At 38.3% G+C, this 15,711-nt stretch overlaps 1 protein-coding gene across 3 annotated transcripts in view; it reads right to left on the minus strand.

Moving 5' to 3' along the window:
- Positions 1-15,711, minus strand: part of Ascc3 (activating signal cointegrator 1 complex subunit 3) — a 321,774-nt gene that overhangs the window by 275,028 nt on the left and 31,035 nt on the right. For 2 of the 3 annotated variants that reach the window (XM_027402943.2, XM_027402942.2), the window contains exon 5: positions 11,597-11,713. The exons of the other annotated variant lie outside the window; for it this stretch is intronic. In XM_027402943.2, coding sequence (XP_027258744.1) covers positions 11,597-11,713 — 117 coding nt within the window. The remainder of the gene's footprint in view (positions 1-11,596; positions 11,714-15,711) is intronic. 3 annotated transcript variants of the gene reach the window in all.

The raw sequence follows: 15,711 nt of genomic DNA on the forward strand, positions 1-15,711 counted from the left end.
GACACGTAGTATGATATAGCCTCAGGAAAACACAAATCAAAATCGCTACCACTTAACACCAACTAGAAGAGCTCAGAAATGTAAGCATGCAGGAAATCTGAGATCTTCATATGTTGGTTGCTGGTTCCTCAGTAAAGTGGGCATAAATACTTTTGGGTTTTAAAACTCCACTTGGTATAGACAAGAAAAGTAAATTATGAGTACAAACAAAATATGTATATAAATATGGTAACACTGCATTGGCAGAAAGTAAAGATCACCAAAGTTTGTTTATATATACATATGAACTCTAGTTATAAAAGCACTAAAGTCGTGTAGAACAGGAACTTTGAAAACAATCTGTTAAGTAAACGAAATCATTCAGGTAGTAAAACATGATTCCATTTAAGTGAAATGTCTAAAATAGGGAAAACTCTAGAGACAGAAATGGATCATTAAGGCCAGAAGTTGGTGGCATACGCCTTTAATCCCAGCACTCTGGAGGCAGAGGCAGGCGGATCTCTGTGAGTTCGAGGCCAGTCTGGTCTACAGAGTGAGTGCCAGGATAAGTTCCAAAGCTACACAGAGAAACCCTGTCTCGAAAAACCATAAAAAGACAAACAAAAAAAGAAATGCATCATTAAAGTTAAGGATGGTAGAATTGAAACAGAAGAAGACAAAGCCTAAGATCTCTTGTAAGATGATTTAAGAATAGGAAAAAAATGCTACAATTGCATACATATGTGCATATATGAGAACTCACTTTAAATATATGAAAATTATATCAATAAAGCTATGAAAAGATGTCTGAGCCACAATTGCTTGACATGCTTAGAATAATTTAAATATTGCTTAAAACTGAAAAATTTCTCAAATGAAAATTTACCTTATTGATATTATTCTTTGTACAGATTAATGGGGGTCACTATGATATTTCAATACATGTATACAGTGTCAACTAATCTAATATAGTTTTCCATTTTACTCATTCCCTGACTATACAAAGCATCTCTACATTTATGCCAAGTTTTCTATAAAACAGTTTAAATGATAATTTTGGATTGTTGTTAGACACAAGCCCTGCCTCAAAGATCAACAATAGTATTAAAGAACTTTCTACAGATCTTGAACTATTTCTTGTATTTTTTGGTTTGTTTTGTCTTCAATTTCTTTAAAGGATTTTCTTATGTCCTCTTTGAGGTCCTCTATCATTTTCCTGAAGATGTTTTCACTTTTTTTTTTTTTTTAAATGGAGAGTGCTCCATGTCTCTACAATTTTGTTCAAATGACTGCAGAACCTGGAAAAGCTGCTGCTGCTATTGATGCATAACATTATTGGTCTTTTTACATATATATATATATATATATATATATATATATATACATTATAATTTGAATTTTTGGAAACTTGAGCTGTGCTGTCAACGCTGGAAAAAAGTATCCCAGTTTACCATGTTGAGTTGGCATTGTACAAAAATTAACAGCCATATTGGTCTAGAAATGTTGAACTTAATTTTTTTCCATTTGTATGGAGGTAACGCACTATATTAAATATGTAAGGTCTTACAAAAAAAAAGAAGGGATTTTGAGAGCCCATCCCTTATGAAGGGATATTCTCTTGACCTGGACACATGGGGTAGGGCCTAGGCCTGGCCCAGGATGATGTGGTAAACTTTGGGGAGCCCCTTTTGAGGGCCTTACTCTGCCTGGGGAGTGGAGGGGGGATAGCTAAGGGCAGGTGGGATGTTGGGGGGGAGGGGAGGAGAGGGAGAAGGCATTTACATCTGAAGCAAGCTTGTTCCTAATTTGAACTAATAAAATAAAATTTAAAAAGAAAACAAAAAAAACCTATCTTATAAAAATTTTTTTAAAAAAAGGAACTTTCTACAGAAAGAGGAGGGTATGTGGAGGGAAGGGATAACACAAAATAGACCTACATCATAATCTCCAATGCAAAATACACACACACATACACACACAAACAGAAAACACTATATATAGTATGAACTATTCTTTAAGTTGTTAATTCTTAAAGTTTCTGTGAAATTTTAACATTAGGTAATTTCTTCTACAAGAAAATATTTAATCATGCCAAAGCTAGCCTTACATATATTCTTAGCCACTCAGTTACTTAATCCAAACTGTGCTGATCACTCATGGCAAATTCTAGGAAGTCTTTTTTTTTAGACAAAAACCATTTTGGGAAACCACCAGCAAACGTGGAAACTAATTTCTAATGCAAGAACATGGAATAATGGCACAAAAACTCAATCACATCTTAATAAGATGCTTATGTTCCAGTGATTGACAAAGCAATCAAAAAAATAAAAACTACTCTGTTCTGAATACAAGACTCCTATACCTCCTAAAGACTCTTAGCTGAGTTCTGGGATAGCTACTATTATATTTAACGACAACCCAAAATTATGTTACCCATAACACCTGTTACATCCATCCTCTCCAAGAGCAGGTACACTTTCTCACTGAAAATCTACACTACAAACTAACTTGACACTGACTACTGTTTGTAAAGGAAGGGCTGTCTGTATCATTGCTTGCTATACTAACACAAGTAACCGAGGCCACCAAGTTAAAAAGGAAAGAGGGAGAGGTTAGCTGAGTAATTAGATATCTACCAAAGTAGATTTTAAAACACAGAAGAATGAAGCTACCAATGAAAGAGTGAACTACAGGATCAGAGATTCAATGAAAACATAATAAGACAAGGCTAATATGCTTCCCTCAGCAGGTGGCACGTAAGGACTTTTGCATTGCTGCTGCTGTTGTTCTGTTAAAAACAATGAGTCTTTCTGAAAAGCAATATGCCCTCCAACTTTAAACTTCGCAACTCAGATTCCCAAGTGCTAGAACTACAGGTGTGTGCTACTATGCCCAGTGCAAGTAAATCCTATTATAGTCAATGTTATCTATTAAAATTATTTCCGAACAGACAAAACATTCTTAAAGTTCTTGCTGCTAGAATAAAGTCTGTTTGGCTACATTACTAGTTTTCATTTAATAAAAAACTATGTTTTTTAGATGAAAAAACTTTAAACATCAGACATCACCAAAGGAACTAGGAAACAAGGACTCTAAGAGAGGAATGCATGGAGCCTGGAAAAGGGGAAGGGGCAGGAACTCATGAGCTAATTGGGAGCATGAGGGTAGGGGAGAGGGAGCTGGGAGAATGAGAGGGGGAGAAGAGGGACATGGAGGAGCAGAAAGGTTGAATGGGGGGGTAGAGGAGAGCAGGATGAGAGATGTCATAACAGAGGGAGCCATTACAGGTCTGAGGAGAGATCTGGCACTAGGGAGATTTCCAGAGATCTACAGGGATGACACCAACTGACAATCTAGGCAATGGTGGAGAGGCTACTCTAAATGCCCTTTCCCTATAATGAGACTGATGACTGCCTTATATGCCATCCTAGAGCCCTCATCCAGCGGCTGATGGAAGCAGAGGTGGACACCCACAGCAGACACCCACAGCTATACACTGAACTGAACTCTGGAACCCAGTTACAGAGAGGGTGGAAAGAAGAGCAAAGAGGTTGGGACCAGGCTGGTGAAACCCACAGAAACAGCTGACTGAACAAGGGGGAGCCCATGGACCTCAGACTGCTGTCTGGGAGGCCAGCACGGGACTGATCCAGACCCCTGAACATGGATGCCACTGAGGAGGCCTCGGCACTATATGGGGCCCCTGGTAATGGATCAGTGTTTATCCCTGATGTAATAGGGGACTTTGAGAGCCCATCCCACATGGAGGGATGCTCTCTCAGCCTGGACACACTGGGAAGGGCCTTGGCCCTGCCTAGGATGAAATGACAGACTTTGGGGAATCCACATAGAGGGCCTTACCCTCCCTGGGGAGCAGAGTGGGGATGAACTGGGGGGGCTGATGGGGGTTGGGGGAGAAGGGAGGGATAGGGAGAAGGGATTGACATGTGAAGCAAGCTTGTTTCTAATTTGAACTAATAAAAAAATAATCTTTTGGGGAAAAAAAAGATTTGGCAAAATTTAAAGAAAAGAGACTAAATAATTTATTAAAAGAAAAACAAATCAGAATACACACAGGTTAACTTTAAAATAGGATTATTTCAAGCCAGGCATTGGTGGTGTAGACCTTTAATCCCAGCACCTGGGAGGCAGAGTCAGGCAGATCTCTGTGTATTCCAGGACAGCCTGGTCTACAGAGACAGTATTGCTCACAACATTTAGATGAAGACTTCTACCAACATGTGGCTATCTACTTTTGGCAGCACTATTTGTTAAAAGAGCTGGATAAAGAAAATGTAGATTACATACACATGGGTATTATTTCTTCAGCCATAAAAAATAAAAGCTTTGCCATTTGAAGCATGGATGCAATGTAAGTCATCATCTTGAATGAAACAAGTCAGACTAACAAAGTCAGACATCGTATGTTTTCTCTCATTGTGACACCTATATTGACAAAGCATCATATATTGGAAGTAGAAACTAAACTGGGAAAAAAGGAGACTTAGGGAGAGAGGAAAGGTGAACAAGGGGAATAGAGGAAGTAATATGATCAACTCACACTATATATTTGCATGAAATGGCTTTATGCAACCTGCTGTAACTTCTTGAAAGTCTGGACAACAGTTATTAGAAAATCTTTAGGTTCAATTTATTTATTTTCCAGAAATAGTTTCAAACAAAAAATTACTAAAATTTGTTGCTTGATATAATTTAGGAGTAGCCCACTTTTATTTTCAAAACTTCTAAAATGGATCCTAATTTAACAACTTCAGCTCATTATTTCATACCACCTTGTATTAGTTAGGGTTTCTATTGCTTCGAAGAGACACCAAGACCACAACAACTCTTATAAGAAAAACATTTAATTGGGGTGGCTCACTTACAGTTTCAGAGGTGCAGTTAATTATCATCATGGCAGGAAGCATAGCAGTGTGTAGGCAGCAGACGTGATGCTGGCTACATTTTGATCAGAAGGCAACAGGAAGTGGATTGTGTGTCACACTGAGGGAAGCTTAAGCAATAAAGACCTCAAAACCAACCCCTACAGTGACATACTTCTGCCAAAAAGGCTACATCTACTTCAACAAGGCCATACCTAATAGTACCTCTCCCTTTGGGGGTCATTTTATTGCAAACCAACACACATCGCTTTTCGATCAAAGTAGTAAAAGTACTTTCAAAATTTACTAATGCTGAAATAACACAGAGGTTTAGCACAGAACAGCACTCAGACTGTAAGACCACTGTCCACCAGCCTCAGTGCCTTCGAGATCTCTATGCCAAAGTTCCTAGATTTTACAACACAGTGACAGAGTGATAGAGGCCACATAATACATGCAGGATACCACACACATACTAAGCAATTAACTTTAGGTGCTTTGAATTATTAAAATTAATGAAATTAATTAATGAATAATCAAATGGGGAATTAAGATTACACAAAATAATTTCTAACACCATGACAATACTTAACACATAAACTACTTTTGTTCCAGGCAGGGTTTTATGTATTCTTATTTTAAAAATCACATACAACTACAAGATTTTCATTTGAAAAAAATTAAATGTTTGCTATATATTATTATTCAAATGTAATTAGGGTTCAATCATAATTGAAAGAAAACCCTATAAAATTATCTAATTACCAACTATCACTTGTTAGGAAACAAATGTAAACATAAAAAATTTTAAGAAAAAAAAATCTGATACCATTCAGAATTGTTTTCCAAGGAGACGTGTTTGACTATAATATGTGCATACATAAGTTCTATTTTATTGTGTTAAAAGGATTACTGACTCAATGATAAAATGAAATACAATTAGTTAACACTGTGTTGTAAAAACCAACAAAAGATCTGAAACTACCTCTTCACCTAAAACTCGGATCATCACTCAGTTACATCAGACTACTGTATAGTCTTCGTGTTGAAAGCATCCCATCCCTACATTAGTTAGGCACTAGAATCAGTGGTGTCCTCCTCAGCCAATATGTATTAAATATAAAATGTCCTCCACAGATTCATGTGCTTGAACTTGATACCCAGCTGGGAGAACCTCACTGAGGAGGTGGGTCACTGGGAGCAGGCCTTGATTTTGCCTGGTCTTCTGGCAGCCTCCCTTTCCCCTCCATGCTCAATTGTATTCCCTGGGACTGCAGGCCAGAATAAAACTTTCCTTTTTTTTTTTTTTGGTTTTTCGAGACAGGGTTTCTCTGTGTAGCTTTGGAGCCTATCCTGGCACTCACTCTGGAGACCAGGCTGGCCTCAAACTCACAGAGATCTGCCGGCCTCTGCCTCCTGAGTGCTGGGATTAAAGGCATGGCACTACCAAGGCCCCCTAAAACCTTCTTTTGAGTTGTTTCTTGTTGGGTATTTTGTCACAGCAATGATAAAAGTAACTAACAGACACATTCACATGTACCAAAGTGAAAATAGGTCAAACTCACTTTGGAAGTAATCTTGGGAGACACTTAAGACAGCTCCCTTCCAAAGTAACCATAATATGACAGCAAAGATATTAAAAGGCAGATTTAGTCATCAATTCAGTCAATTCATGATCTTTTGACTGTGAGACTTTCTTATCTGTGAAATTACTATGTCTGACAGCAAGTGCTACATAAACTGTCACTGCTGCTACCAATGGCTTTGTTGGGCTACTGAATTCTCAGCCCATTTTTCTGTTAGACCTCTCAGAAGGGAATGATGCCACAGCTACAGAATGGACAACAACCCCTATACTCAATCCAATCTCACCAAGGCTAGAGAATGGACATGCACAAAAGCCCCTTACACTCAATCCAGTCTCGCCAGGGCTTTTGTTTAATCACAATTGCTGTGCACTATGGGATCACAGAATGATTTCCCACTTTCTCTAGTCCTGGAGCTATTTGACCACAATGAAAAGTTACACATGCAGTAAATTCCAATTCTAAATTCTTTACCTGATTAAAAAGAAAAAAAAGAACAAAAAACAAACAAAAAACCCAGAACTTCAGCTCATTAACATGTGCCACATGTAACTAGGCTTCTAGGATTCTTAATTTGGGTCCTTTAGAAAGTTATTTCTCCGAGCCACTTCAAAGCAACACTCAAAACTGAACAAAATTCATATATAATTTGATCAGGGAAGGTTACTGAGATTATTGTTGACTTTGGTCTAAATGTTGGTGATCATAACAAAGACAAGACAAACACTAAAGTGATGGCTCTAAGTTGAGTGAGTAACCAAATACAATCTATTAGTTTTAATTTTTATCCATAATTTTGTCAGGCCAAGTCTACTGCATCAGGTACATTATCTAAAAAAAATGTGAGTACAGAACTCTGAATCTTTAAGCCAAGGAATCCCATTCTCCAGTTCAACTGTCTAATGTTCCCTCATTTTAGATTTAGAAGTATTCTAAATTAGGCACAGTTATCCTCTATAAAAATAACTGCCATGGATACTGAATGCAACCTTCATGTTTCATAAACATGTCTTTAAGCAAATCTGTAAGTGAAATATTGTACAGGACCAGGTTAAAAATAGGAGGGTAAATACTGAAGAACTAAGTAAGCCAAGAGTAGTGTCTTCCACTTGTAAACTAGCACTTGTGAAACTGACACAGAGGGACAGCTGTCAGTTCAAGGACAGGCTAGACTAGAAAGTGAGACCCTATTTCTAAAACAAAAAAAATATTTGCCCACTGCCTATAAATAAACCAATATTTAGGATAACATTTTCCTTTTTAAAATATTTTCTAATATAACATTTTCAGTCAACTATTAATTCCATTAACTGTATCAATCAATAGACATTTTTCAATCTTATTTCCTAAACTTAGATATGACTGTTTAATGAACCTCTTAGCTACATGGTGTTATTTATATTCTAAGTAATAAAAATTAAATGAAATTTAAAACTAAATTCCTTAATCTCCTAGTCATCTGTAGCTAGTAGTCACCACATTAAACAGCAAATAAAGAAAGACTATTCCAGTCAATGTAAAAAGCATCGATTTTCTTCTAGCTCCATCCATTTGCCTGGAAATTTCAGGATGCCATTGTTTTTTTACGGCTGAGTAGTACTCCTTTGAGTAAATATACCACATTTTCTTTATCCATTTTTCTGCTGAGGGGCATCTAGGTTGCTTCCAGGTTCTGGCTATTACAAATAATGCTGCTGAGAAATGTTTCCTGAGAAACCTCCATACTGATTTCCAAACTGGCTGCACAAGTTTGCATTCCCACCAGCAACGGAGTAGTGTTCCCCTTTCCAAACCATCCTGAGTGAGGTAACCCAGATACAGAAAGACAAACATGGTATGTACTCACTCAACTCACTCTTAAGTGGATAGTAGACCTAGAGCAAATGATAACCAGCCTACAATCCACAACTCCTGAGAAGCTAGGAAACAAAGGGGACTAACATAGACCAAGGGGAAGAAGAGCATGAGGGGGGGGGAGGGGGGGGGGGGTGTGGGGGGGTGGTAGGAGAAAGAGGAGGAGCAGAGAAGGGGAGGGGAGAGGAGAACATGAGGGATCAGGAAGGTCAAGTTGGGGGAGGACAGAGAAGGAGAGCAAGGAAAAAGAAACCTCGATAGAGAGAGCCATTATGCGCTTAACAAGAAATCTAGCAGTAGGGAAATTCCCAGGAATCCACAAAGATGACCCCAACTAAGAATCTAAGAAATAGTGGAGAGGGTACCTGAAATGCCCTTCCCCTATAATGAGAGTGATGACTACCTTAAATGCCATCATCCAACAGCTGATGGAAGCAGAAGCAGAGATTCACTGAGCCCAACTCCTGGAGTTCAGTTGTTCAGAGGGAGGAATGATGAGCAAAGGGGTCAAGATCATGCTGGGCAAAGCCACAGAAAGAGCTGACCTGAGCAAGTGAGCGTTCAGATGACAGCTGGGAAAACCAGCATAGGTCCAAACCAGGCCCCCTGAACGCGGCTGTCAGGGCAGACTATGGGGGCTCTGGCAGTAGAACCAATATGTATCCCTGGTCAACGAGCGGACTTCAGGAGCCCATCCCCGTGGAGGGATACTCTCTCAGCCTAGATACGGGGGAAAGGTCTTGGACCTGCCCCAAATGATGTGACAGACTTTGATGATCCCCCATAAAAGGCCCCACCCGCTCTGAGGAGTGGATGTGGAGTTGGAGAGGGAGATGGTGAGGGAAGTGGGAGGACGTAAGGGAGGGAGAGGGAACAGAGATGATTGGTATGTAAAATAAGATTGTTTTTAATTTAAATTTAAAAAATTAAATTAAAGTCTATGACAAATGGGTTTAAACTACATAATCTGCGTCCTACTAATTAACTGTTTTGTAATAATCAATGGTTTACACTGTGGTTCACTCTGTGTGTTATGTGCTATAAGTGTTAACAAATAATTATGATACCATTTTATCCACCATTATATTACCATACAAAATAACTTCCTATTCCTCAATATTCTAGTTATTACTCATATTCATCCATTTACACCTTCCCTAAACTCCTCAAAATATTTATTACTTCATTGTTGCCAGTTTTGTCTTTTCCAAAAGGTCAAACATTGCTATTATCAAGTACTTAGCCTTTCTAATTGGTTGCCTGCACTCAGCAACACTGACTTAAGCACCCTTCTCTCTCTCTTTTTATTGAACCTATTGTAATATAGCTGCAACAGTTTATCCATTCAGTGAGAAAGACCTAGAATGCTTCTGTTTGACAAATATCTATCTTCATTAAATTTTGTTCTTTGCATATACTAACATTATATATATAAGTATATATATATATATGTATATATATATATATAAAGCAAATAAGCTATATACAAATTCTGAAAAGATACTATGAAATTGTACACTTTTCATTTTTCCTTATCATTTAAAATTTTCTATAATAATAAATTACTTAACCACATTTAAAAAAATATAAACTACATTCTGACGTATCAATTACTTCACTTTTTATAAATACTTCTGTATTAGCTACAGTTTCTATTGCTGTGAAGAGACACTATAGCCACAGCAATTCTTTTTTTTTTTTTTTTAATTTATTTATTAGTTCCAGTTAGGGAACAAGCTTGTTTCATATGTAAGTCCTTTCTCCCTCTCCCTCCCCCCCACCCATCCCTCCTCCCCCACCCCCACCCCATCCACCCATCACTCCCCAGGCAGGGCAGAGCCCTCAGTGGGGACTCTGCAAAATCCACCAAATCCTCCTGTGCTGGTCCTGGGCCCTTCTCCTTCTCTGGGCCAGAGTGTAACCCTTCACATAGGATGGGCTCTCCAAGTCCCTTCTTGCACCAGGGAAAAATACTAATCCACCACCAGAGGCTCCCTGGAGTGCAGAGGCCTCCTTATTGACATCCATGTTCAGGGCTCTGGATCAGTCTTGTACGGGCCTCCCCGACAGCATCTGGGGTAGATGTGCTCTCCCTTGTTCAGGCCAACTGTTCCTGTGGGTTTCTCCAACCTGGTACAGACCCCTTCGCTCTTCATTCCTCCCTCTCTTCAACTAAATTACCTATTTCAGCTCAGTGTATATCTGTGGATGTCTGTCTCTGCTTCCTTCAGCCACTGGATGAGGGCTCTAGGATGGCATAAAGAGTAGTCATCAGTCTCATTTTAGGGGAAGGGCTTTTAGGTTATCCTCTCCACCATTGCCTGGATTGTCAGATGATGTCATCCTTGTAGGTCTCTGGAGAACTCCCTGGTTCCAGATCTCTTCTCGGAACTATAGTGGCTCCCTCTGATATGGTATCTCTCATCCTGCTCTCTCTCCTCTATTCTTCCCCCAACTCAATATTTCTGCCCCTCCATTTCCTCTCCTCTTCTCCTCTTTTCTTGCTCTTATTGTAGCAGTTCCCTCTCCCCTACCCTCATGCTCCCAATTAGCTCAGGAGTTCATGCCACTTACCATTCCTGGGACCATTTATCCCTTAGAGTCCTTCATGCCACAGCAATTCTTATTGAGAAAAACATTTAATTTGAGCTGGCTTACAGTTCTGAGGTTTAGTCCAATGTCATCAAAGTAGGAAGTATGGCAGCATACAGGCAGACATGATGCTGGAGAAAAAGCCCAGAGTTCTACACCTGGATCAGCAGGCAGCAGAAACTGGGCTGGCCTTGAGCTTCTGAAAGCCCACCCCCAGTGACACACTTCCTCCAACAACACCATACCTACTCCAACAAGGCCACATCTACACGAAAAATCACACTCATAAAGCATATCCAGAAGAAAACAATACAAAACACCATATCAAAAGATTTAGTAGATAGTATTATAAAGCTCTGATAGTATTATAAAGCCAGTGAGATGGCTCAATGAGTGAACAACACTGACTACACATGCCTGATGACCTGAGTTTGAGACCCTAAAGCTCACATGGTGGAAGGGGAGAACTAAGTCCTGTAAACTGTTCTTTGATCTCCACACACATTTACACATATACACACAAAATAATGTGAAAAGAATTACAGAAATGAAACAGATTTTTTAAGAAGCCAACAAAACAGCTGCTTAGATAGAAGACAAAAGATAAGTGATAACATGCAAAAAGAACTAAGCAGAGATCAAGAAACGGAACAAGGCTGCCAGAGATGGGTTCACCTATGATGTAAGACAGCAAGTACTTACAATGTGTGTTTGAAGTCCTGGACAGACACGCAGACTATACAGTGAGGGGTTCCAAAATAGAGCTAGTAAGATTTTAAGAGATGACGAACAGGAGGAATGAATACTCATACTAAATACCTGCAAAGTATGGGAAAATGAACTGCAGTTAGTGTTTCATCAACTGCCAATGATTCGAAAGGCAACCAGAGCATTAAGCCAACATGCTGAAAATAGAATACAAACCCCAACTAAAATATCTGTTAAAATAAGCATGATTTTTCTTTTATAATCCAAAGAAATTCACATCAAGAATTCTTTTAAAAGTTCAGAATTGTCAGGCACGGGGATACACACCTATAATTTCAGCATTTGGAAGGAAGAGACAGGAAGACCCCGAGTTAGAGGCTAGCTTAGGCTAAATAGACAACAAAAAGGGGCCTGTGTTGGTACCCTGGCATTATACTGATCTCGACCCCAGACAACGGGCATGATATGCACCCCAGCATTCAGGCAGATACTTAGACAGCTCAAAGGGCCCTGTGTTGTGTGGCTACATCACAATTTGCATGGCTTCATAAGGACTCTGTTACTCATGTGCAAGGTTCCCCTTTTAAGGGAGTGCATCCTGCCTTCTTCCTCCACCTTATCCTCATCTTCCTCCCCCCCCCATCTCTGCTGCCTGATTAGCCAACAACTATCCCTCCAATAAACTCCACATGGATTTGTTGAGTATTATGGTTGTGTTTCATTGCCTGCAGCTGTAATAAAAAAATAAAAAAATAAAAAAAATAAAAACATGGGGGAAGTGAAAAAGAAAAGGATTATAAAATAACAAAAGCAAGTCCATTATAAAATGTCCATAAGTGTAACTAATTAGACTTAAAAAACAAAGCCTAAGTAGCTTCCACACCAAAAGCAAACCAACCAAAAAAAACCAATTAGCAGCTGACAACACAGAAGAAAAGCAAAGGTTTGAAAAGAATGGTAAAACCAAAGTTTAAAGCCTGAAAGATGGTTGGTTATTTGAGTAGTTCACAAGAAATGCACTTCAATTCAATAAAATTAAAGTACTTCTTCATAGACTTTGCAAAAAGGGAAAATTAACAAGGTACTCACAAAGAAACAGCTGAGCAATGTAAAAACAGAGAGAATAAATAAAATAATAAAAAATACTTATTTTCAGTTTTATTGTCCAAGCCTGTAACCAAACTGTCCCACAGTAAGCAAATGGATAAACATACAGTGTAGTGCTATTCGGCATTAAAAAGAAAGACACTATCATACCCTAAGGACATAGGAAATCTTAAATGCACACTGATAAATAAAACAAGTAGTCTGAAATGGGTATGTATTTTATGATTCCACCTACAAGACATTCTGGAAACAGCAAATAAAATGATTTTCAAAAGAATGTATTGACACAGTAAAACTATCAAAGGTTGCCAGTGCCTCAATGGAGAAGGAAGAGACCTGTGAGATGACTCAGAGGATAAGTGACTTCGGCAAATCCAAGGGCCTAAATTCAATCTGGGAACTCACATGGTTTGAGAATGACCTCAAAAATTGTCCTCTGACTTCTTTCTCAACATGCATGCTGTGCACGAGTGGGTGCATGCCTGGGCAAGTGCACACACACAGAATAAGTTAAAAATTGTAAAAACAGTAGAAGACAAAAGACAGAGGCCCAAGTATTCCATGAAAATGAAACTATTCTCTATACTACTGATGGACACACATGACTACACATGTGTCAAAACCCAAAGACTCTGCAATGCCAACTATGGACTCAAGTTAATACTGTTAGGCAAAAGAAGGCCTCAAAATGGCAGAGCTGCTGAAAATGTTATAACCACGTCACTGTTCTAGGGAAATAGGAGGATTGTTGTGGGGTAAATAGAAACCTAAACTCAGAATTCCTTAGAAATCTCCTGAAGCAGGTTTCCGTTTGTCAAGAAGGTTCACTATTTTCCTTATGTGCCTCCAATGGGCCAACTATATCTGACAAAGGGCATCTCTCTCTTGATTAACTCAAGCAGCCCCCAGGCTAACTCCCAGGCTGTTCTGCCCCACACCTTTCTGCACTGCTTGTACTGACAAGGTTTTTCCTGGTCACCTGGCAGTTTGCAAATAAACTGTCTTCCACCCACAGGCAGGTGGTTTCACCGTGCCTTTGCTTATACTAATAATCTATCAATATACTGATTCATCAATTGTAACAAATGTGCCTAACTAATGCAAAATGTTAACAATAGGAAAAAATGTGGTGAAAAACATATTCAGAAACTATATATTTCTGCCCTTTCAAAAAACCCAAAACTAGTACAAAATAAAGCCTAACACAAAGCCATTATAGAATAAAGGTGATTTTTCTTTGAATATTCATAAATATTTTAAAGCAACAAGATTATTCACTATGGTTAAACACAATCTGCACAGCAAGATATCTTTATGCTAAAGATGCTTTGTAGAAAACAATAATAACAAGAGAGAAACTATAATCAATATTGGGTAATTTTTATCAGCTTTAGATATAATATCATTAATGTACATATCTGTATGAACTAATTGGACTTGGGAAGTTTCATATAAAAATATCCATGGCATTTATATTTCACTGTATTTCAAAATTGCATCAATTATTATAATCAATCATTATAGGAATAAACAATTAATCTTTTCTTTTGTAATTGAATCGCATCTTTGTCTAAACAGGGAGACTTACTCATTGTCCAAGTTATTTGATTACTTACTCAGCTGAATTGTCAACATCTACATTTATTTAAATTTGTAAACCCAAGCTAGTGTCAAACTTGCAATCCCCCTGCTTAGCCTAAGGAGTAGTAATTGTAGCACCATCACCAACCTAGGTATCAACATCGAAAATATGTAAATAAAATAATTTCCATTGTAAAACAAATACTATTGAAAACGGGGTAGCAAGATCTTCAGGCTTATTTCAACTCTTTTCTAATTAAAGAATGGAAAATCTCAGAGGCCTAATTATTTAAAACAAATGCATGCTTTATTAGTAAAAGCTAAGCCATACATCAAAAGTAAAAGTAAAAAGGCAACACTACCAAAAGCTGATTTTCAAAAAAAAAAAAAAAAACACTAAAAAAAAGTGAAAAGGAAAGTAGACATTAGGAGCAAAATGACTAAAAGCTACTAAAGGAGACAAACACAGCTATGATTCATTTTGTAGAAAAAGGCTTATTATATCCTGAGATCAAGTAGCTATTACATGGGAAAATACAGTTGTCAAACCTAATTTAACAATGAAATAGAATGTCTGAAAAAGGCAGCAAGCACTGGAGAATTTGAACTGACATGGAATTCTGGCCTTTGGTACAACTGTACAGGCACACCAGCTTTAAATGTTCTTGCAACAAATACCTTTCTTTCTTACTGAACCCTTTCTGAAATGGAAGAAACCTTCTTATAAAGTTGCAATGCGAGGTTTTAAAAATAGATAAATTACAAACTCTCTACTCAGGCTAGTATGCTAAGCAATATATAAAGATCTGAAAACAAGTGAGAAGAGCGAAGCACAATTAAGAAAATTACTACTTTTTTTTTGGAGGGGGGGTGAGACAGGGTTTCTCTGTATTGCTTTGGAGGTTATCCTAAAACTTGCTCTGTAGACCAGGATGGCCTTGAAATCACAGAGATCCACTTGCCTCTGCCTCCCTCGTGCTGGGATTAAAAGCATGTGCCACCAACACCCAGTAAGAGAAAATGACTTCTTATTAGCCTCTTAATTTGTGATACTGTGGGAAGGTCCAGCCATGGCGAGTAGTGCCATCTCTGGCCAGGTGGTTCTGGGTTGTATAAGAAACCAGACTGGCAACAAAAGTAAGCAGCACTCCTCCATAGCTTCTGCTTCAATTCCTGACTCTAGGTTTCTACCCTGATTTTGCTCAGTAATGAACTGAGACCTGAAAGTCATAAGCTGAAATAAACTGTTTCCTCCTCAAGTTGCTTTTGGACATGGTATTTTATCATAGCAATAGAAGTCCTAAAGCAGTGATAATAAAAATAACAAGAGAAAATGTTAAAAACCCAAGCAACTCTGACAAAAGACTTTGGATCTATGGCTCATGTAGAATTAAATACTGAATAATTACAATAAGTAGATA

This window comes from Cricetulus griseus, chromosome 2, assembly GCF_003668045.3.
Source record: "Cricetulus griseus strain 17A/GY chromosome 2, alternate assembly CriGri-PICRH-1.0, whole genome shotgun sequence".
NCBI classification, from domain to species: Eukaryota; Metazoa; Chordata; class Mammalia; order Rodentia; family Cricetidae; genus Cricetulus; species Cricetulus griseus.